This window comes from Corvus moneduloides, chromosome 11 (assembly GCF_009650955.1).
Source record: "Corvus moneduloides isolate bCorMon1 chromosome 11, bCorMon1.pri, whole genome shotgun sequence".
NCBI lineage: Eukaryota > Metazoa > Chordata > Aves > Passeriformes > Corvidae > Corvus > Corvus moneduloides.
The window spans coordinates 15,303,911-15,322,111 of record NC_045486.1 but is presented as its reverse complement, the minus strand read 5'-3'; the positions used below and the strand labels follow the sequence as shown (position 1 = coordinate 15,322,111).

Genomic DNA, 18,201 nt, shown 5'->3' with positions numbered 1-18,201 from the left:
GTTGGTGATCCCAACCCCTTGACCATCCCATGTGACACCTGGCACTGTCCCCAACAGAGCAAGCAGCACAAGGATCTACCAAATATTTATTTCCAGCATCACAGGGGGGTACACAGGGGCATGGGCTCGTGCTGAGGGCAATGCTCAGGAGGGCAAGCAGGCAGGGAACTAGGGGTGCTGGGGGCCTGCACCCCCCCGGAGCCGCAGGAGCATGTAGATTGTGGTCATGGGCTTGACATCGTAGTGTGCCAGCGTGTGCCGGTCCTCCAGCTCCCTGGAGCCATAGGTCAGGCGTTGCTCATTCGCAGAAGGCCCCTGGCGGGCCTGGATCTGCTCCTTCAGCTGTCGGACAGTGTCAGTGGGCAGCACCGTGTAGGTGGTGGTCCGATTCTTATCATCCTTGACAAAGATCTCCATCGTCTGGGGCTCAGTCTGGAGCAGCACCAGCGTGGTGTTGTAGAAGATGCCATGCATGGCCAGGGTCTCGGAGTCCTGGAGGATGATGTTGCTCCTGTCTGACTCCTGCTGCGCCAGGCGCTGGCTGTATAATGGGATGCCCCAATTCTGCTGGATCATTTCCTTCAGCTGCCTGATGGTGGTGTAGGGGCTGACTAGCTTCTTCAGTTTGGTGCCCGACAGCTGTACCACCTCAATGGTCACGGACCGGGCTGGCTGCAGGGACAGGAGAGCGGGTGGGCAAAGACAGCAGGGGCAGGGGTGGGGGACCGTGATGCTCACAGGCTCAGGCAGCCTTACCTGCACATCCCAGGGCTGGACGTTTTTAAGACAGGGCAGTGAGCGGCAGTAGAAGGCAGCTGCATGCGCCATCAAGTTCCAGTTCTTGTTTTGGCCCAGGATCCCCGTGGGGTCAGCAGGGTCCAGGATGACAGGGCTGCAAACACAGAGAGTGGGCATTGGTGTCAGCCTTGGGCAGTGCCATGGGGTCAGTGGGCGCAGTCCTACCGGGCACGGTCCTCACCGGGGACTGCACAGCAACCCCTTGACATGGTCACCAATCTCTCTGTGCTGGAGTGAGTAGTACTTCTCCCAGTAGATGCAGATCTCCTGGTGCCGGCACAGCAGTTCTAGCACTGTGCGGAAGCCCTGAGCCATGACAAAGGACTCGCAGGAGCCTGTGGCCTCCTCCCAGGCATAGATGGTCAGCAGCTCCAGGGCATACTTAGGGGGCAGGTGCGCACTGGGGTACTGTGGATTCAGCAGCTGGGGAGAAGACAGAGATGGGGGTGAGAGCTGGCTGGGAGGGGTGTCTAGTGGGAACTGGGAAAGCTGGGCAGCCCCTCACCTCCTTGTACCAGTACTTGACCAGGCGCAGGAGGTTCTTCAGCTTGGCGGGGTGACGCTTCACAAACATCTTCTGCAGCTCAGTGAAGCAGGGGGAAAACTCCCCGGGCTGGCTGGAGGCACGCAGGAGCCTCACGTACACTTCTGCATTCGGTGGGGCATCCTCAGTCACCTGCCCTGTGGGGTGAGAAGGAGGGTGAGAGCCATCCCAGCACTGACACCACTGCCTGTCCCTGTGCCAGTCTGCAGCTCTTACCCAAAGCATCATAGGCAGGCAGGATGTCCATATCAATGGACTCTCCAGTCACCTTGGAGGTCAGAGTAAGGCTGAGGGAGCGCGGTGTGTTGTCAGGACCCTTGTACTTGGGTTCGCTGATGTACACATTGAACTGCAAGCTCTCCCTGCAGGCCTTCAGCCTTTTCATGATCAAATCCAGGATAAACTTTCTGTTCTTCTTCTGCTCCTGGTAGCTCTGTAAGCAGCTGAGGAAGAGCACCACATCCGCATCAGAGTTTTTCTTCAGAGCTGTGCCCTTTCCTGCTGAGCCACCCTGCAGAGAGAGACCCTGCTTGTTCAGCACCGCTGCTGGCACCAGGATCAGCTGCCACCACTCCTGGAGCTGGCAAGGGAAACTGAGGCAGGGCAGGAGCTGGAGCATGGGACAGTGGGAAGGATGGCAGCAGGGGTGTCAGCTGGCCCCCAAGCTGGGCAGCACTCACCTTGACGGTCTTTTGGACGTGGATTTCATCCCCAAAGCAGTTCCTCTTCAGGAATTCACAGATTTGCCCCACTGCCTCCTTCACCTGCATGGAGAAAGCTGTGCTGGGCTGCAGGGTCTCCGCGATCCAGCCATCCAGGTTCCTGGTGGTTACTGTTCGCAGTCCGTTCGTGGATGCCACCTCGTCCACATCCATGCTGACAGCTGTGCCACTCCCGTTGCCCTTTTCTGACTTGCTACCTCCTACCTCTATTCCTGCCTGCAACACTCTGCGCAGCCTGCTGCTGTCTGCAGCAGCATTTAAACCTTCCCGGGCCACCGCCCCTGTGCGTCACTGCTGGGAACTTAAGGTGGCCTCGAGTCGTTCCCACGGACCCCTCGGGTGTCTCCGGTGCCACCACTGCGGGGGCTGGGAAAGGGACAGGAGTGGCTGCGCGGCACCCTGGCATCTAGCTCGGGTGGTGGTGGCAGGGAGACAGCTGCCTGCAGGCTGGCTCTGGGGTGCTGGGGACCTCGTAGCCCAGGTGCCTGCGGTGACACAGGGTCTCCCCTGGGTGCCCTGCTGGACAAAGGCAGAGCCCCACCGCAGGGATCCGGCACCAGTTCCATGCTGGCGGCTCAAGTGTCCGGGCTGGGGCACAGCCAGTGCTGGGACATGGCTCATGCTGTGGCATGGGGTCAGCAGGGGCAATGGGATGTGGCCAGTGCCACCAGCTACCCTCGTGTCACCACGGGCAATAGAATGGGGCTGTCACCAGTGTCAGCAAATGCCCTGGCATCACTGTAGGCAATGAGATGCAGACATAGCCAGTGTCACCGAGGGTCCTGGTGTCAACCCCATCAGTGGGACACGGCTGATGCCAGCATCACCAGGGAGGCTGATGCCCTCCCTTGCAGTGGGATGCAGCCGGTGCCAGGATCAGCAGAGCCCCCGGTGCCCCTTGATCCCGGGCGCAGGAAGCAGCAGGTAGTACGGGTAGGATGATGCTGCCCGTGCTACCTTAAGCTGGGAGTTTCAGTTTCTCTTCCTGACGCAATTTCGGTTTCTGACTCTGCCAAGCTGGAAACGAAAGTGGAAAGGAGCCCGCGACTGCCCTTCTGCCCAAATAAACTGGGAAGAGCCAAATAACAGAAACTCACACCCGTGAACTCGGGGCAGGGTCAGGCACTGCCAGGAGGATGGGCAAGGGCTGTAGGCAGAGGGGGAGTGTGCTCCTGGGAGCAGGGACTGGCAAGAATGGGAAGAGGAACAAGATAGGGAATAGGGGCAGGAGCAAAAAGGGACAGAGTCAGCACATGGGCAGGAGACAGGCAGAGGCTGGGGAGAGGAGGGAGGGAGGGGCAGGGACAGGGACAAGGATGGGTCAGGGAAAGGTCAGCAGCAGGGGCAGGGATATGAGTAAGATGGAGATAGGGTCCAGCTGGGGTCAGGCACAACGGTAGGGGTACAGATAGGGCAGAGGAGAGATGGGCAGGGACAGGGATATAATCAGGAGCAGGGACAAGGACAAAAGTAGAGATAGTGGCGGCAGCAGCAAATGGCCAGGTCAGGGATATGGGCAGGACTGGGGATAGGTGTCCCCTTAGTGTTGGGTGACAACAAGGCAGGAATACAGGCAGGGATATTAGGAAGAGAGGCAGGGAGAGGACTAGCAAGGGGGACAGGGTTACAGGCAGGGGCAGAGCTGTGGGCAGGGACAGGTGTCATGAGCATTTCACACCTGGCCCATGCAGCCTGAGGAGCAAGACCAGGACACCAAGATGAGCATGACAGTAGATATCCTTTATTCACACCCAGGGGTTGTCCCAGCTAAATCGAAGCACCCCAAATGTGGTTCACATGTGGCTCTCGCACCCTTCAAGTGCTGGGGTACAGCAGGGCTCCACCAATTCCCTGCTGTCCCCATGGCTTTGCAAAGCCAGTGCAGTTCTATGGTGCTGGCATCCCTCTTTCCTCGTTCTGGATTCAGTCTCACTACCTCAAGGGGTACTTATCTGTGAGGCCAGATGATGGGAGGGTCTCAGGGAGGTCTCTTCTCTTTTCTCTTCTCTTCTCTTCTCTTCTCTTCTCTTCTCTTCTCTTCTCTTCTCTTCTCTTCTCTTCTCTTCTCTTCTCTTCTCTTCTCTTCTCTTCTCTTCTTCCTGCCAACCCAGCCATAGCTACGCAGTATACAATGTAACAGGGGGTGTATACATCTTAATAAAGGCCATACCATACTAGGAAGAGTAATTGGTACAGTACTTAGGGAAGGAGATTTTCCTAATGAGATGCAGGCAGAGGCAGGGACTGAAGAAGGGATACGGGCAGGGATAGTAAGGAGCCAGGGGTGAAGACAGAGCCAGGATAGGGAGAGGGGCAGGGATGTGCAGAAAACCACGTTAGGAAAAGCCAGTGTCCATAAAGGAGACAGAGGAGCCCTGCAACTTTATTCGAATAGAGGGAGACAGTCCACTGGGCTATACCCCTACCGGGTTTCTCTCTCGGGGTTTCAGACGACGCAGACTCCTTTTATCCTAAACTCCCGGCTGCATGTTGCCCTTTTCCTTTCCCCATTGGCTGAGGCCCTAGGAAGGTACAGCCTTCTCGAACCGCCTACCGCACGTTCCGCCCTTGAACCTGTCATTTTCCCCTGAAGTTCCGAAGTTTAGCCTGAGTTCTGCATTAGACTTTGTGCGGACCCACTTGTCTACTACCCCAAAGTTCAGGAGTCCAGACTGTCTGGGTTCTGTACCAAACCTGTGTGGCTTGAGGTTGGTAGAGACACTAAGACCCATTTCAAAGACATTAACACCCGTTTCTCCTAAAGACCCGCACCCATCGAATTGTTTGTAAAGATACCAGTACACATCTTTACTATCAGGGACCAGGCATGAAGACAGCGCCTGGACAGAGAGAGGGTCAGGGCACGGGCACGGGCACGGACACGGGCACGGACACGGGCACGGGCACGGACACGGACACGGACACGGGCACGGACACAAACACGGGCACGGACACGGGCACGGACACGGACACGGGCACGGACACGGACACGGGCACGGACACAAACACGGGCACGGGCACGGGCACAAACACGGGCACGGGCACGGACACGGGCACAAACACGGGCACGGACACGGGCACGGGGCTCGCGCGCGTCCGGCGGCGCACGCGCAGATGGCGGGGGGCGCTCCCAGGGGGCCGCGCGGCGGGGGCGGGGCGGGGGCCGGGCCCTCCCGGCGGGGGCGGGGCGCGGGGCCCGCGCGTGCCGGCCATGCCGCGCTCCCGCCGCGCCGCGCGCCGTGAGTGGAAAGGGGGGGGGACCCGCGTGAGGGGACCGGGGGGGGGGACACACCGGGGCCGCGTGTGACATGGGCGGGGTGACAGCGCCGAGGTGACAGCGCCGGGCTCACACGGGTCTGCTCCGCACCCCCGCAGGCGGCACCGGCAGCGCCCGGGTGAGCTCGCCCGGTAGCGAGGAGGAGGCCGGCAGCGAGGTGCTGAGCCACTGCAGCAGTGCCAGTGAGAGCGTCAGCCCCGCCGACGAGGGACCAGGTGAGCCACGCGGACCCCACGGTGACCCCCACGTGGGTCGCGGTGACCCCCACACGCGGGCTCCCCGGCTTCACGTGGTGCCGCCCGCGCAGGGAGCGAGGCGGCGAGTGAGCAAGGCCAGGAGGAGGAGGTAGAGGACAGGCTGAAAGAGCACATGGACAACCTCCTGGACAAGAGGTGAGGAGCGGCTGTCACCGCCGTGGGTGCTCCTGGCACGCTGCCCGCCCCTGCCAGCACTGCCAGCCAGGGGCAGGGACGTGCCCCGTCCCGGGACACCCCAGCCCGTGACGTCCCGCGGTCTCCCGTAGCGCCAAGGCGCGGCAGGCGGCACTGCAGAGCCTGCGCCTGGCCCTGTCCTCCAAAACCCTGTCCGAGTTCCTGCTGGAGCGCCGCCTCACGCTCACCGACTCCCTGGAGAAGTGTCTCAAGAAAGGTCAGGGTACGGGCGGGCGGCGGCGGCGGCGGGGCCGGTGACCCGTGTCTGAAGGAGGTCTCTCGTGCTGCCCACAGGTAAAGGCGAGGAGCAGGCGCTGGCGGGCACTGTCCTCACCCTCCTCTGCCTCCAGATGGGCTCTGGCCCGGAGGGAGAAGAGGTGTTCCGCAGCCTGAAGCCCCTGCTCGTCAGCGTCCTGACAGACAGCACAGCCAGCCCCAGCGCCCGGCAGAGCGTAAGGCCTGGCCCCTTTCCTCCTGGAGACATCTCTGTGGTGGGGAGAACCCAGGCAATACCTTTGGGGGCCCCCACAGTCCCAGGAGGGCAACAGAATTGGGTGCTATGGAGTGTGGTGGCACAAAGCAGGGGCACCCCAACCCAGCTGTCCCTTGGCTGGGTGCTGGATCAGACCCAGCATGATCCACCGGGGCCTGATCTGACTGCGTTTCCCTCACTTCTCTTGCCAGTGTGCCACAGCCCTGGGCATGTGCTGCTATATTGCTGCTGCTGACCTCGAGGTAACTGCGCCTGGGTGTCGTCCGTACCCCTGCAGGAGGGCACCCAGGGGTTGCCGTGCCACCTGCCCTCAGCCCGCAGTGCCAGGGCAGCCTGGAGCTGAGCTGGGGTAGGGGTACAGGGACATCAGTGACAGCCCAGGCCCCTTCCCTGAGCAGTGTGGAGCTGAGCTGGGAGGAGGCCTGCGTTGCAGAGATGGGGTGTTGTGGGTGGAGTAGCCTCTTCTGCCCCAAGGGACTCCTGGCACCCCTTGGCATGGTGGGTTGCCTTTGGTCCCCAGTGCACAGCTCACCATGGCATCTTCATGGCAGCTGTGGTCTGACTGGCAGGTTTCTCTCCTCCAGGACCTGGTTTCATGCCTGTCCTGCTTGGAGGGCATCTTTAGCCCCCCCAGCACAGGCGAAGGGGGCTCAGCACCTGCTCAGCATGGGCCTCTGCACTGCAGCGCGCTCCAGTCATGGTCCCTGCTCCTCACCATCTGCCCCCCCTCCCACGTCAGGAGCATTTTGGACAAGTGAGTGGGGTGTGGGGTGAGTGGAGGCTGGTGTGGGGCAGCCAGCTGTGGAGCAGGGAGCCCCTGGGGCAGTGCTTGGCCTCCCTGACTGCCCTCGTGCCTGCCTGTCCCAGTCGCTGGCTGCAGCTGCCCCCACTGCTGACCAGCAGCAGCGTTGCCCTGCGCATCCTGGCCGGGGAAACCATTGCGCTGCTCTTCGAGCTGGCCCAGGACCTGGAGGTAAGGGGGGGTGCTGTGGCAATGGAGCAGTGGGTGAGCAGTAACCAGGCAGCAGGGAGGGAGCTGCTTGACACCCTGCCCATGCCCCAGCCGAGCTGGCATTGACTGGTGTCACCAGCAGGCACCCAGGCAGAGGGGCTGGCCCCAGTGATCCCCCAGCCCTGTCCTGGCCATGGCAGTGGGCAGTGCCATGGACTTCCCTCTAAATCCCCTGCTTTTTGGCAGGAGGACTTGTGCCACCAAGATACAGAGTTCCTGTGTGCCCAACTCAAGGTCCTGGCTACTGAGAGCAACAAGTACCGAGCCAAGACAGACCGACGGAAGCAGCGATCCATCTTCCGGGATATCCTGCGTTTCATTGAGGTACTGGAGCCTGGTGCTGCCCTGCCCTGCCACTGTGTGGCTGCTTCCCAGCTGCCTGGCCATTCCTCTCTGTGGAGAGCCAGGGGCCACATAGGTCTAGTGCCCAGATTATTGCTGATGTCCCTCTCTCTGCTCAGACTGGGGAATACCAGGAGGAGACCATCCGATTTGGCCTGGAGTGCATGTACCTGGACAGCTGGGCCCGCCAGCGCACCTACCAAGCCTTTAAGGAGTTGCTGGGCTCCGGCATCCGCCACCACCTCCAGGTAGGGGCTGGGCAGATGCACCAGGGAGTGCTGAGCTGGTGCTGGTGGGTGTTGACAAACCCCTACTCCCACAGAACAATGAGCTGCTACGGGAGATCTTCGGCCTTGGGCCCCCCTTGGTGCTGGATGCGGCTGCTCTGAAAGCCAGCAAGGTCTCCCGCTTTGAGAAGGTGGGTGCCACCTCCCAGATTTGTGCCCACAGTCCCCTCCTCTGCCACCATGGGCTCCAGCTGAGTGCCTGAGTGTGGTGGGCGATGGGGGGGTTGGCAGAGGGGCATCTCTAACCTATCTCTCCTTCCCTGTCCTTCCAGCACCTCTACAACTCGGCTGCCTTCAAAGCCCGCACGAAAGCCCGGAGCCGCGTGCGCGACAAGCGGGCAGATGTGCTGTGATGGGCAGAGGGGGGCAGAGCCCCCAGCCCACCTGGACTGCAGACCCAGCACTGTGAGGGGCAGGTGCCCCCAGCCCTCGGGCTTTTATTCATGTACAGCAGAGTATTTAACGCCTGGAGCTGCCCCGCTGGGGGCTGCCCCCTCTTTTATTTTTTTAACCCAAAATTAGGAAGGATAAAAGAAGAGCAGGGGGAGGTGCTGCCATGTGCCTGCTCTGTGGCTGGGGATCCATTTGGCACAGTGGGAGAGGGTCTCACCCAAGCTCCTGCAGCCCCTTTCAGAGGCAGGGCTTGTGTACCCCCTCCCCAGTCCTGCAGGGGCACCAGGGTGGCCTGGCACAGCCTGAAGGTTGGGTGGGAGGGCAGAGCCGTGCAGGGCTGCGGAGCAGCTGGTCATGGTGTCTGTGCTTGTGGCAGGCATGTTCTCCCTGCCCTGCCATGCTGGGTACAGCCCCTGCCTCCCCAGCCAGCCTGGCACCAGCGATGGTGGCAGAGCGGTGTGGAGTGGCGAGCTCTGCCCAGCCCTGCCAGCTGCCCACTCTCAGCCCTTTTCCAGCCAAATGCTTTATATGAAATAGTAATCTTGTGGGAAATGAATCATGGGAGGGGGGCCACTGCCCAGGTGGGCATGGGCCATGCCAGTTGGCAATGCCTGCCACCCTGGGAATGTTATCTATCATGGTGATTTTCTAAGACTTTGATTGTAAGAGGTAATTAAAAGGCTAATTGAAGTATGCCTTCTGCCGTGTTAAGAGGAAGGGCTGTCACTGGGGCGGATGCAGGTCCTTACAGCCCACTCCCTTTCTCTCATAGTCTGGGACAGGGGCCGGGATTGCCCCTGTGCCCCGATGGGCAATGCTGCCAGGTCTCAGTGGGTGAGGCTGCCTGCTCCCCCCTCCTGCCCTTCGGTGCCCCTTCCCGTGGTGGCCCGGAGCCCGTGGTGGGGCCAGGGGCAGCTCAGCGGTGCCCGCCAGGCTGGGCACTGGCGTTGAGGCGAGCCCAGAGCTGCCTGCTGGCTGTCCGCAGCTGGTGCACGGCGTCCTCCTGGCTCTCCAGCCACTGGGCCAGCGCCCGCACCGACTGGCTCTGCAGGACTGCGGGGAGAGGATGGGGACATGCTGGAGGTAGGCAGCCTGGCCCCCCACAGTTCCCTGTCTCCCCACCCTGCCCAGTGCCACGTACCACTCAGGTAGATGGCCAGTGTGGCCAGGACCAGGCTCGACAGTGCCAGGAGCGCCAGCAGGGCCAGCAGCAGGGGGTGGCCAGGGCCGAGGCAGGGGCAGGGGCTGGCGGGGAGCACGGGACGCAGGGTGGGCAGGAGCTGCGGGGGCACGGGGGATACGGGCCGAGGTGGGGGCCGGCGGAGGCTGCTGGAGGGAGCCGGGCCGTTGCCTGCAGGCAAGGGAGAGAAGGGGTCAGAGCCTGGCCACGGGCACAGCCGGGGCTAGCACAGCCCCCCTGCAAGTGCTCTCACCCTCTGTGCCCTTGTGGCCGCCCGAGGCCCAGTGCAGGTCGCTGATGGACTCCACGGGGCGCAGGCTGATGGCTCCGGACTCGCTGTTGTCAGGATCCCCTGGCTCTGCCGGCACGGCACCCTCGGCCCTTCCCATGCTGTCTGCTGGAGCGGAGGCAAAGGGTCAGCCCGTGCCCTGCCCACAGCCCTACCTGCCGCGGGCACCCCTGTGGGACCAGAGCCCTGCAAGGGGGATCCAGCCTTGGCAGCCCGGTGCTGCACCAGGGCGGGCAGCCAAGGCTGGTGTTCCCTTGGCACAGCCCTGCAGCCACAGCGGGCAAGCACTGGCTGTGCCCTCCTGGGCCCACCGCTGTCATCGGAGCAGTCAGCGGGTGCCTGGTGGCCACGATCCCGGAGCCTTGTTAGTGGGACTGGAATCTGGCCCTGGCTTGGGGGCAGGAATGTGCCACCCCCCAGCCAGGATAGCCCAGGCACTGTGGGACCGGCTGGGCCTCCAAGGGCCAGCTGGAAGCTGGTGGGCAGGTGCAGGGCAGTGCCAGTGTGTGGTGTGGCCTGGCTCACCCCGCAGGTACTCTGCTGCTTGGGGGTGCACAGATGGAGATGTGGGGTGTATGCTGTGCCACGGGGGCCTGGTGCCCATTGCCTTAGTGGGCACGTCACACAGGACTGAGGGGGCTTTTTGGAAGTAGGCATTGCTCCAGCACTGTTTTGGGAAGCAACCATGCCTGCACTGGGGTAGAGGGAAAAGATTATTTCCTAGGTGTTTGTGTATTTTTGAGCAGTGGGCAGGGCCCACGCACTGTGCCCTTGGCAGAGCAGGGCAGGCTGGCACCGTGCCCAGTCCCAATCCCTCCCGGGGTCAGTGGCGTGTCACAGGGCAGCGTGGCGCCGTGCTGCTGCTGTCCTGACTGTGTGTCACCCATGGGGCTGGCAGGCGTCAGGGCATGGGGGCCTCAGCTGGTACCCAGGGTCCCCTCAGACCCTCCCCATGGCCCTACCCTTGGCCGGGGGCTGCCCCATAGGTACCCACATCACCCCTGCACCCACTTCCCCCTGGTGGGGGGCACAGCTCGTCGCGTACAGTTGGTGCAGGGGGCTCTGCCAGCACGCTGCCTGCATCCTCCCCAAATCCTGCTGCCCTACACCTGCAGCCCTCCAGGACCCCCTTCTTCCCTGGGCAGGCATCTCTGCCCACAGCCCCCATGGCAGAGGGCACCATCTGTCCACTCCTTCCATCCCAGCCCCACAGTCTCATGCCGCCCGATGTTCCCTGGGGTGCCAGGGCCCCCACCAGCCCCAGGCCCACTCCCCAGTGTACCTTCTGCAGCTTCCCTAGGCATGGCTCCCTGTGCCCAGGCAGTGTGAGCGGGCAGTGAGGTGGTGCAGGGCTCCCAGGAGCTGGGCACTGGGTTCCCGATGCGCCAACTGCGCCGCTTAAAATAGGACAGTGAGAAACACAGTTGGGGGGCGATAAAAATAGCTGTGGGGAGGGGGGCCTGGTAGCATGGTCAGGGCTGCTGGCAGCACAGTGGCAGTGGCAAAGGGACAGCAGGTTGTGGCAGTGCCCCATACCCCCTTTCCCAGGATAAAGGGGCTGTCAGCTCATGAGATCAGAACAGAGCCCGTGCAGGAAAACTGAGGCACTGTTGGACTCATCCAGAGCCAAACTGGGGTCTGTGCTGCTTCTCAGCAACAATAGCAACTGTGCCCAGCCTGGGGGCACCACAGAGTCCCCCAGCTTTGCCCGCAAAGAGGACACCAGCCATGCCAGGAGAATTTATTTAATAAAGTTAATCAGACCATAGGAAGTGCCAGCAGCAGCACTGCTGATGTAGGGGACCATGGCAGTCCCCGCCCTTGGTCACCAGCCCCACGTGCCCTGTGGCAGGCAGGTGTCAGAAGATGCAAGATCCTTGTGCCCATAGAGGCTGTGAGCATGGGTGGGCACCTGGCAGGAGGAGGCAGGGCTGAGCCGGACCCGCTGGGCACAGCCTTCACCTGCCCAGCCGCGGTAGCAGTGGCAGCGGAAAGCAGCCGGCGGGCCGGCACCGGGGCCGAGGTGCAGGAGGCTGCCCAGGTCGTGGGGCTGCCGGCGCACGCAGCGCCCGTGTCCGTGGCACTGCCCATAGCTGCATTCCCGGGCTGCTGCCGTCACGTTGGCCACGTAGGGTCCCAGGGTGGACACGAGGTAGTGGCGCAGGCTGGCACAGCTTTCCTGGGGAGGAAGCACCAGTGAGAACCCACCCTGGCTCTGGAGACCCTCTGGCGAGCCCTCCCTGGTGGCCACAGGGGATGTGGCCATCCCGAACATCCCATGCCACCTCCTGCTGCCCACTGCCTCCAGTGCAGCGAGGGGCCACACTCACAGCTGAGCGGGAGTAGGACATGTCTCCCCAGAGCACAAGTCCAGCCGCTCCCAGTGCCGCGCTCTCCCCGATGGTGTGCACCAGGTCAGCCTGCCGGGAACAGAGACGTGACCGGGCTGGGGGACACAGCCTCTGTCCCTGTGCCAACCAGAACCCTCCATCACACCCACAGCCAGCTCCGGCCCCGCAGTGCTTACCAGGTGCAGGAACCGGGATGAGCGGCGGTAGGAGAGGCGGGAGTAGGCGACCACAGGCAGCAGGCCGTCAGCCCCGAAGGCGGCTACGCGCAGGGCCTCGCGCAGCCGGTGGTGCACGTAGCGGTGGCGCAGGGCAGGTGGCAGCGCCGGCGGCAGGTAAATGCTGGGGTAGAGGGCGGAGGAGGCGGCCCAGAGCCAGCCCAGATGGTTGTTACGCTGTACCTCCGCCGGCTGGCACTGCCCGGTGTAGTTTGCCTCCTTGGCCCAGTTGCTGTTGAGGCAGTCGGGAAAGCGGTAGAAACCCCAGAGCCCTCCCGGGCGCAGGGCTCGGCCCACCAGAAGTGTCTCCTCCATTAGAGCCTGTGCCGCCTGCTCGAACTCCAACTGGGCCAGTCGGAGCTGCTGCCGTGCCGGCAGGATGCCGTGCTGCTGCCGCACCCACTGCTCCGAGGCTGTCCGGTACATCTTTTTGGCTCCCCAGTTTTGGGCCCAGAGGGGCCTCCACTCCTCCCAGTCCACCACGGCCAAGCCATGGAAATCAGGTCGCAGGAGGAGGTGGATGTCCTCAGCCACCCTGTCGAGGTGGGCACCAAGAGGGACACGCTGGGGGATGCCCCCATTGTGGGGGACACCCTGCTGCGACAGGTAGGGGTACAGCCCAAACTTGTTCTTGTAGAAGATGGTGATGTTCTGGCCGGCAAAGTGGCCACCCTGGTTCTCCACGATGCCGTAGTCACTGAGGGGCAGCCCCACGCCAAAGCGGTGCTGGCAGCGGCCAGAGGGGATGTTCCACACCACGGCAAAGGGCTGGCCGCCTGCCAGGGGCTCGGGTGCTGGGCTCTCCTCACTGGCTGTGCCCAGTGCCAGGCAGGCCCACAGTGCCAGCACCAGCACCATCCCACCTCAGCAGCTGCCTGTGGGGCCGGCACCCTGCGAGGAAAGGAGAGCTGTGGGGGTGAGGCTGTGAGATGCACTGGGCACCCCAGCAATGCAGGCACTGCCACCCGAGCACATGGTGGGCTAGGATGGGCCACAGGGGCTGGGCTGCCCTGCAGGGATGTGCTGCCCACCCCAAAACTGGACAGGACTTGGTTACACTTGGAGGTTTCAGACCCCTCCTGCTTCAGCACTGCCAGCATTACCTCTGCCTACTGCTCTCTGGTGCTGAGCTCCTCCTTGCACCACCACAGCCATGACACAGCTCTGGAGTGGCACTGCAAGCCACTGACCCTGGTGCCTGAGTTTCCCAGCTGGCTCCCAGTCCTGCCTGAAGTGGGGGCACCGTGACTCCCTGGTCCCTGTTTCAGCACAGTGCCTAGACAGGCTGGGTGACCTATTAAAAGACTGAGTCCCCCAAGAGATACGGTGGACCAAAGGGGCAGCTCTGTCCCTCACAGCCCAGGCAGGGCCAGAGGGGTCTGGTGCCCCTGCCCAGTGCTGGCCAGCTGCCCAGAATGAGGGGATTAGGCAGGGAATGGGCCCAGGGGCCGCGTGATGCAGTAAGGGCAGTGTTAATCCCTCGTTGCGAGGCCGGACGCTCTCTCTGACCTTCCCGTTCCCATGCCTCTGGCCCTCACTGATGCCAGCTGCCTTAGGGGGATTTGGCCCCCCTTGCCATGCAGTGCAGGGGACCCGACCCTGCAGCCCCACCACCATGCCCTACTCCCCCAGTGCCCCCCCAGCCAGCCTGTGCCTCAGTTTCCCCAGGCTGCTCAGTGAGGACAGCTGTGGCCATGCTGGAGACCACCACACACCGTCAGCCCCAGCTGCCCCAAAGCACATCCCGAGTGGAGGAGACACTGGTGGGACTGGGAAGCACTCCTGGGGACTAGTGCCGACCCCACAGCCTGGGGTGGGCCTGGCTCCCCACCATGCTGGTGGCTGCAGAGCCCCAGCCAGGCGAGCTGGGGGCAAGGTGGGAGCAGAGGCAGCATGCCCAGGTAGGGCAGGGTATGGGAACCACTTCCCTGCCAGCACCACCCCCAGCAATGGGATCAGGGTGAACCAGGGAGGCTGGGGAGCTGGTGCCAGCCCTGAAGAACGGCAGGCAGTCAGGCAGTGCTGCGGCGGGCAGCTCCCACCCGCACTGCTTTTAATCACTGGCTCAGTGGGGCCACAGCCCCTCAGATGTCCTTCTTCATCCAGAAGATGGGGAGCCCTTTGGCATCACGGTGTGGGGTTTCCAGGAGGCTCTGCTTGCTGCTCTCAGCCAGGACACCCCTCGCCCAGATCACAGTCGGTGGGGGAGGTGGTGGGGGGACAGTGAGGGGTGGGAGGGGAGGCGGAGGAGCAGCGGGTACCCGTGGCCTGGTGGTGGTAGCAGTGGCAGCCCCAGAAGGGGTAGAGAAGAGCCGCAGCACCTCAGAGGATATAGCAGGGCTGAGAAAGGCCACACTCTGCACCGGCTCACCCAGGACAAAACCCAGGTGGGCATAGAAATGCTGCTTGTCATGGGTGGTGAGGTGCAGGCAGCGAAAGCCCCGGGCCCGGGCCCACTGCTCGGTGGCCTCCATCAGCCGCCGCCCATAGCCCTGGCCCCGCAGCGCCCGGGCCACCACCACGCTCTCCACAAAAAGGTCATGGGGACGGGCGACCACGCGGGAGAGTCGGGCATGGCCCACAAGCTCGCAGGGCCCCTCCCGGGCAGCAGGGGTCTCGCTGGGGCCCCGGCTCCGCAGCAGCAGCAGGCAGGCAGGAAAGGCGTCCGAGGAGCGCTGGAGCATGTGGAGCCGCGACGCCCGGCTCTTCCCCCACTCCTCGCCCAGCAGCTTGGCACAGGCTTCCAGGAGCTCCGGCCTCTGGTGCAAGGGAACCAAGCTGAGCTCCTCCGACACGGAGCCCATTCTTCTCACTGACAGGAAACCAAGCAGGTCACAGCTTAGAGGCAGTAGGGCACAGACCATGCGTGTGTTCCCCCCAGCCCGCCACTGGCCCCAGCACAGGCGCATTCCCCAGTAGCATAGCCAGATGAGTTCATGGAAGTTCGGCGGGTCCAAGGTCAAATGACAGATTCATGGCAGGGAAGTGGCACATGGTGCCAGCTCCGGGAATTCATGCCATGAGATCTGCAGGAAGGTCTGGCACTGCCAAACCAGCAGAGTGGCAGGAGGCACAGTGCTGGCCTTGCCTCCTCCCCAGCCCCTGCCACTAGCTCCTGCCACCTCGGCACCTGTCAGACCAGCTAGCTCATCACACGTGTGCTCAGTGTTGGGGTTCTGAGGAGCAGAGGGGTCAGAAAACCCCTATCCTACAGCGTGCTGTGGGGTCCCCTCTCTCAGCCTGGCAGTTCCCCTTGCGAAGGAGAAGCTGCAGGCAGAAGGCAGGAGGAACCACCATGCCAGTTTATTAACTACGATTGAGCAAACTGCCCCACTTCCCCTCTGGGGGTTGGGGAGAGCCTGAGCCTGTCCTCCCACACCCTAGGGTGCCCCCCAAAGTCATCCCCCTAGCTCCAAGACTCCTGACTCACAGCCCAGCCTGCACTGTCCCCTTCAAAGGCCAGACCCCACCAGCACTCCTGAGTGGGTGATGGTTTCCTTCTATCTGCCCAGCAAAGCCATACCAGGACTCCAACAGCACCTGCCTGCCACCCACCCTGCCTGCACTCACCCTGCCTTCACTCACTCTCCCTGTGCTCACCCTGCTCGCACTCACCCTGCTCAGTCACCCTGCTCAGTCACTCTGCTCACACCCACCCTGCTCACACTCACCCTGCCGCTGCTGCCGGCTCCCTCGCCCTGGGTGCCAGTGCAGCAGGAAGCAGCCCAGGCTCATGACCAACCACAGCGCCTGGTTCTGCTTCCCCGATGTGAATGACACGTCTGTCCAGGGCCCCACACGGCACCCGCCACTTCCCACGCTGCAACCCCACACTGAGCACTCACCCTGCCTGAAGACCGATTGCTCCAAACCACACAGCACCCACACGTGGTGCAGAAACCGAAACGGCATCACCCAGCTGATTGCTGCTCCCACCTCATGGCTGCACCTCCCGAACACAGGTACCCACCCCACCACTGACCATCACCGACCCAGCACTCACCTCATTACTGACGTGTTGTTAACCTGCCATTGACCCCATCTCTGACCCCACCACTGACCCATCACTGATCCATCACTGACCCCATCAATGGCCCCCTCACCAACCCATCATTGACCCTATCACTGACCCATCTTTGACCCACCATTGACCCCAGCATTGACCCATCACTGGCCCATCATCGATCCCATCACTGACCCCATCACTGATCCCACCACCGACCCCTCTCCCTGCCCTTCTCCCCTTCGCACTCCCCGGCCCCAGCGCGGTCCCGCCCGTACCGTTCCCGTCCCCGCCGCCGCCGTCACTTCCCCCGCCCCGCCCCGCCCGGCCCCGCCCCGCGCCGCGCCCTCTGCCGGCCGGAGGACGCACCATCCGCGCCCCCGGAGCTGCCCGCCCCGCTCCGGGCTGCTCCCCAATTCCCGCAAGGACTCACCGAGCCTTGGCCGTGGCAGGACGGCGGCACACCCTACCCTGGCCTGCCCAGCCCTCCGCAGGGTCTCTAGTCCCAGGGACACCAAGCCCTGCTGGGCAGACCTGCACTGCCGCAGCTCCGCTCCCTTCTGGAGCAGGGCTGTCCAAGGCTGTGTTGAGGATGTCCCATCTTCATGCCCTCCCCTCCTCTACAAGCAGTGGGACACTGTGCGGGAGCTCTCCATCCGTCTCTTTCAAGTCGTGATGCCTACGGAGAGCACCACAAAGAAGGTGATGAAGAAGGAGGTGCCGGACAGCCTGCTGCCGCTGCTCTTTCACCTGCATGACCAGGACACGGGTGAGGCCAAGGTGGGATTCCCAACCTGGCCAGCCCTTTGGGCAGTGCAGTTTGGACCCTTCAGATGTGTCCCCATGAGCTCTATCTTGCTCAGTTCCTAGGCAGAGCTTCCCCCTCCCTGACCACAGCTGCCTTTCTGCTCCTGCTGCCCGGATGGATGGGGAGGTGGGTTCGTTGTTCACCCAGCTCCTTCCACACTGCCCCTGGCATGGGTTCCTGCAGCCTCAGAGACTGAGCGACAGCTCCACAACAGCCTGGGGCCACCAAGACCAAAACTTCGTAGCCCTGACAGGCTTCCAGCCAGAGAGGGTGGCTCCTCTCGTCATGCTCTGGGGTGCTGAGCCTGGGGGCAGCTTCACTCCCCAGCTGGTACATGCACTTGCACTGGCTGGAACAGGCTCTCCCTAAGCCTTTTTCCTTACGGAGACCAGTGCAGGGCTTTCCCACTGTCCTTCCCTGACTCCCGCTGTGCCAAAGAGAAAATAGATTGTTTGCGCATAATAAAATTCTGCACAAAAGCAGATTTTAGCTCTTTAGAGCATCACCTGTCCCAGACAGAGACACTACCCAGCATGGTCAAGGACAGGGTCCCTGGGACTCCACAAAGGACATGGGACGGGACCAGAGGCCATGCCCGACAGTGGGGGCTGGTTAAGGGTCCCTGAGGAGCAGAACGACTTGATCATAATTTCGGAAGCAGCGACCCATCCACTGTCCCCGTCACCACGGGGGGCTGCCCGCTGTGAGACTGGGCCCGAAGGGCCAGGGAGGGCAGAGGAGGCAGCGCTGGGGGCCCTGCCCTCTGACAACCGGTCCCGGCATGCGGGTCCCCCGCACGAGTGGCCGGTCCCTGCGGCAGGGACGCCCCTGCTCGCCCCGGGGCACCGGGACCGGAGGTGCGGGCAGCGACCGACACCCGGGGCTGGGGCTACGGGCCGAGGGGCGGGGCGGGAGCGTGACGTCACACCGAGTGACAGCGCGGCCGCCGGGCGGAGGCGGGGCAGGGCGCGCTTCCGGAACCGGGAGGTGGCGCCGCAGGGCCAATAGGAGGCGGGATCCTGCCGCCAACAGCCAATAGGCGCTGTCGGGGGCGTG

The 18,201-nt window shown here is 63.1% G+C and overlaps 5 protein-coding genes across 6 annotated transcripts; 1 reads left to right on the top strand and 4 right to left on the bottom strand.

The window, feature by feature from the left end:
* Positions 1-69: 69 nt before the first annotated feature.
* On the bottom strand, positions 70-2,372 carry LOC116449281 (2'-5'-oligoadenylate synthase 1-like). The gene is made up of 6 exons (XM_032120657.1): positions 2,023-2,372; positions 1,559-1,853; positions 1,304-1,479; positions 980-1,221; positions 757-892; positions 70-672 (listed from the first exon to the last, which is right to left on the bottom strand). The coding sequence occupies exons 1-6, from the start codon at positions 2,215-2,217 to the stop codon at positions 169-171; spliced, it is 1,548 nt and encodes a 515-aa protein (XP_031976548.1). The 5' UTR covers positions 2,218-2,372; the 3' UTR covers positions 70-168.
* Positions 2,373-5,274: 2,902 nt separating this feature from the next.
* On the top strand, positions 5,275-8,992 carry IFRD2 (interferon related developmental regulator 2). Of its 2 annotated transcripts, XM_032120659.1 has the most exons (12): positions 5,275-5,303; positions 5,440-5,556; positions 5,649-5,733; positions 5,865-5,989; positions 6,067-6,224; positions 6,457-6,507; positions 6,850-7,019; positions 7,133-7,238; positions 7,464-7,601; positions 7,739-7,867; positions 7,942-8,037; positions 8,179-8,992. In XM_032120659.1, the coding sequence occupies exons 1-12, from the start codon at positions 5,276-5,278 to the stop codon at positions 8,257-8,259; spliced, it is 1,284 nt and encodes a 427-aa protein (XP_031976550.1). In that variant the 5' UTR covers position 5,275; the 3' UTR covers positions 8,260-8,992. The 2 variants fall into 2 exon arrangements, with proteins under 2 accessions (XP_031976550.1, XP_031976551.1); XM_032120660.1 differs by lacking the exon at positions 6,457-6,507.
* Positions 8,667-11,181, bottom strand: LSMEM2 (leucine rich single-pass membrane protein 2). Its single transcript, XM_032120662.1, has 4 exons — positions 11,051-11,181; positions 9,733-9,873; positions 9,441-9,650; positions 8,667-9,352 (listed from the first exon to the last, which is right to left on the bottom strand). Exons 1-4 carry the CDS (start codon positions 11,070-11,072, stop codon positions 9,216-9,218), a joined length of 510 nt encoding a protein of 169 aa, XP_031976553.1. The 5' UTR covers positions 11,073-11,181; the 3' UTR covers positions 8,667-9,215.
* A 316-nt stretch (positions 11,182-11,497) lies between these two features.
* Positions 11,498-13,213, bottom strand: HYAL3 (hyaluronidase 3). The gene is made up of 3 exons (XM_032120658.1): positions 12,296-13,213; positions 12,099-12,188; positions 11,498-11,947 (listed from the first exon to the last, which is right to left on the bottom strand). Exons 1-3 carry the CDS (start codon positions 13,190-13,192, stop codon positions 11,594-11,596), a joined length of 1,341 nt encoding a protein of 446 aa, XP_031976549.1. The 5' UTR covers positions 13,193-13,213; the 3' UTR covers positions 11,498-11,593.
* Positions 13,214-14,354: 1,141 nt separating this feature from the next.
* Positions 14,355-16,331, bottom strand: NAA80 (N-alpha-acetyltransferase 80, NatH catalytic subunit). The gene is made up of 2 exons (XM_032120661.1): positions 16,006-16,331; positions 14,355-15,146 (listed from the first exon to the last, which is right to left on the bottom strand). The coding sequence occupies exons 1-2, from the start codon at positions 16,244-16,246 to the stop codon at positions 14,419-14,421; spliced, it is 969 nt and encodes a 322-aa protein (XP_031976552.1). The 5' UTR covers positions 16,247-16,331; the 3' UTR covers positions 14,355-14,418.
* Between the last annotated feature and the right edge of the window lie 1,870 nt (positions 16,332-18,201).

What these genes read in the sequence shown, in the direction of transcription:
- LOC116449281 (XM_032120657.1), bottom strand. Translation starts at nt 2,217, where the DNA reads ATGGATGTGGACGAGGTGGCATCCACGAACGGACTGCGAACAGTAACC. An exon ending in TCAAGTACTGGTACAAGGAG is followed by an intron (nt 1,222 to 1,303) that starts GTGAGGGGCTGC and finishes TCTTCTCCCCAG; the next exon opens with CTGCTGAATCCACAGTACCC. An exon ending in TCCAGCCCTGGGATGTGCAG is followed by an intron (nt 673 to 756) that starts GTAAGGCTGCCT and finishes CTGTCCCTGCAG; the next exon opens with CCAGCCCGGTCCGTGACCAT.
- IFRD2 (XM_032120659.1), top strand. Translation starts at nt 5,276, where the DNA reads ATGCCGCGCTCCCGCCGCGCCGCGCGCC. An exon ending in CTCCCGCCGCGCCGCGCGCC is followed by an intron (nt 5,304 to 5,439) that starts GTGAGTGGAAAG and finishes GCACCCCCGCAG; the next exon opens with GCGGCACCGGCAGCGCCCGG. An exon ending in AGGTCTCCCGCTTTGAGAAG is followed by an intron (nt 8,038 to 8,178) that starts GTGGGTGCCACC and finishes CTGTCCTTCCAG; the next exon opens with CACCTCTACAACTCGGCTGC.
- LSMEM2 (XM_032120662.1), bottom strand. Translation starts at nt 11,072, where the DNA reads ATGCCTAGGGAAGCTGCAGAAG. An exon ending in GCCTAGGGAAGCTGCAGAAG is followed by an intron (nt 9,874 to 11,050) that starts GTACACTGGGGA and finishes CCGCTCCAGCAG; the next exon opens with ACAGCATGGGAAGGGCCGAG. An exon ending in ACTGGCCATCTACCTGAGTG is followed by an intron (nt 9,353 to 9,440) that starts GTACGTGGCACT and finishes CTCTCCCCGCAG; the next exon opens with TCCTGCAGAGCCAGTCGGTG.
- HYAL3 (XM_032120658.1), bottom strand. Translation starts at nt 13,192, where the DNA reads ATGGTGCTGGTGCTGGCACTGTGGGCCTGCCTGGCACTGGGCACAGCC. An exon ending in CATCCCGGTTCCTGCACCTG is followed by an intron (nt 12,189 to 12,295) that starts GTAAGCACTGCG and finishes TGTTCCCGGCAG; the next exon opens with GCTGACCTGGTGCACACCAT. An exon ending in TGTCCTACTCCCGCTCAGCT is followed by an intron (nt 11,948 to 12,098) that starts GTGAGTGTGGCC and finishes CTTCCTCCCCAG; the next exon opens with GAAAGCTGTGCCAGCCTGCG.
- NAA80 (XM_032120661.1), bottom strand. Translation starts at nt 16,246, where the DNA reads ATGCCGTTTCGGTTTCTGCACCACGTGTGGGTGCTGTGTGGTTTGGAG. An exon ending in GAGCCGGCAGCAGCGGCAGG is followed by an intron (nt 15,147 to 16,005) that starts GTGAGTGTGAGC and finishes GTTTCCTGTCAG; the next exon opens with TGAGAAGAATGGGCTCCGTG.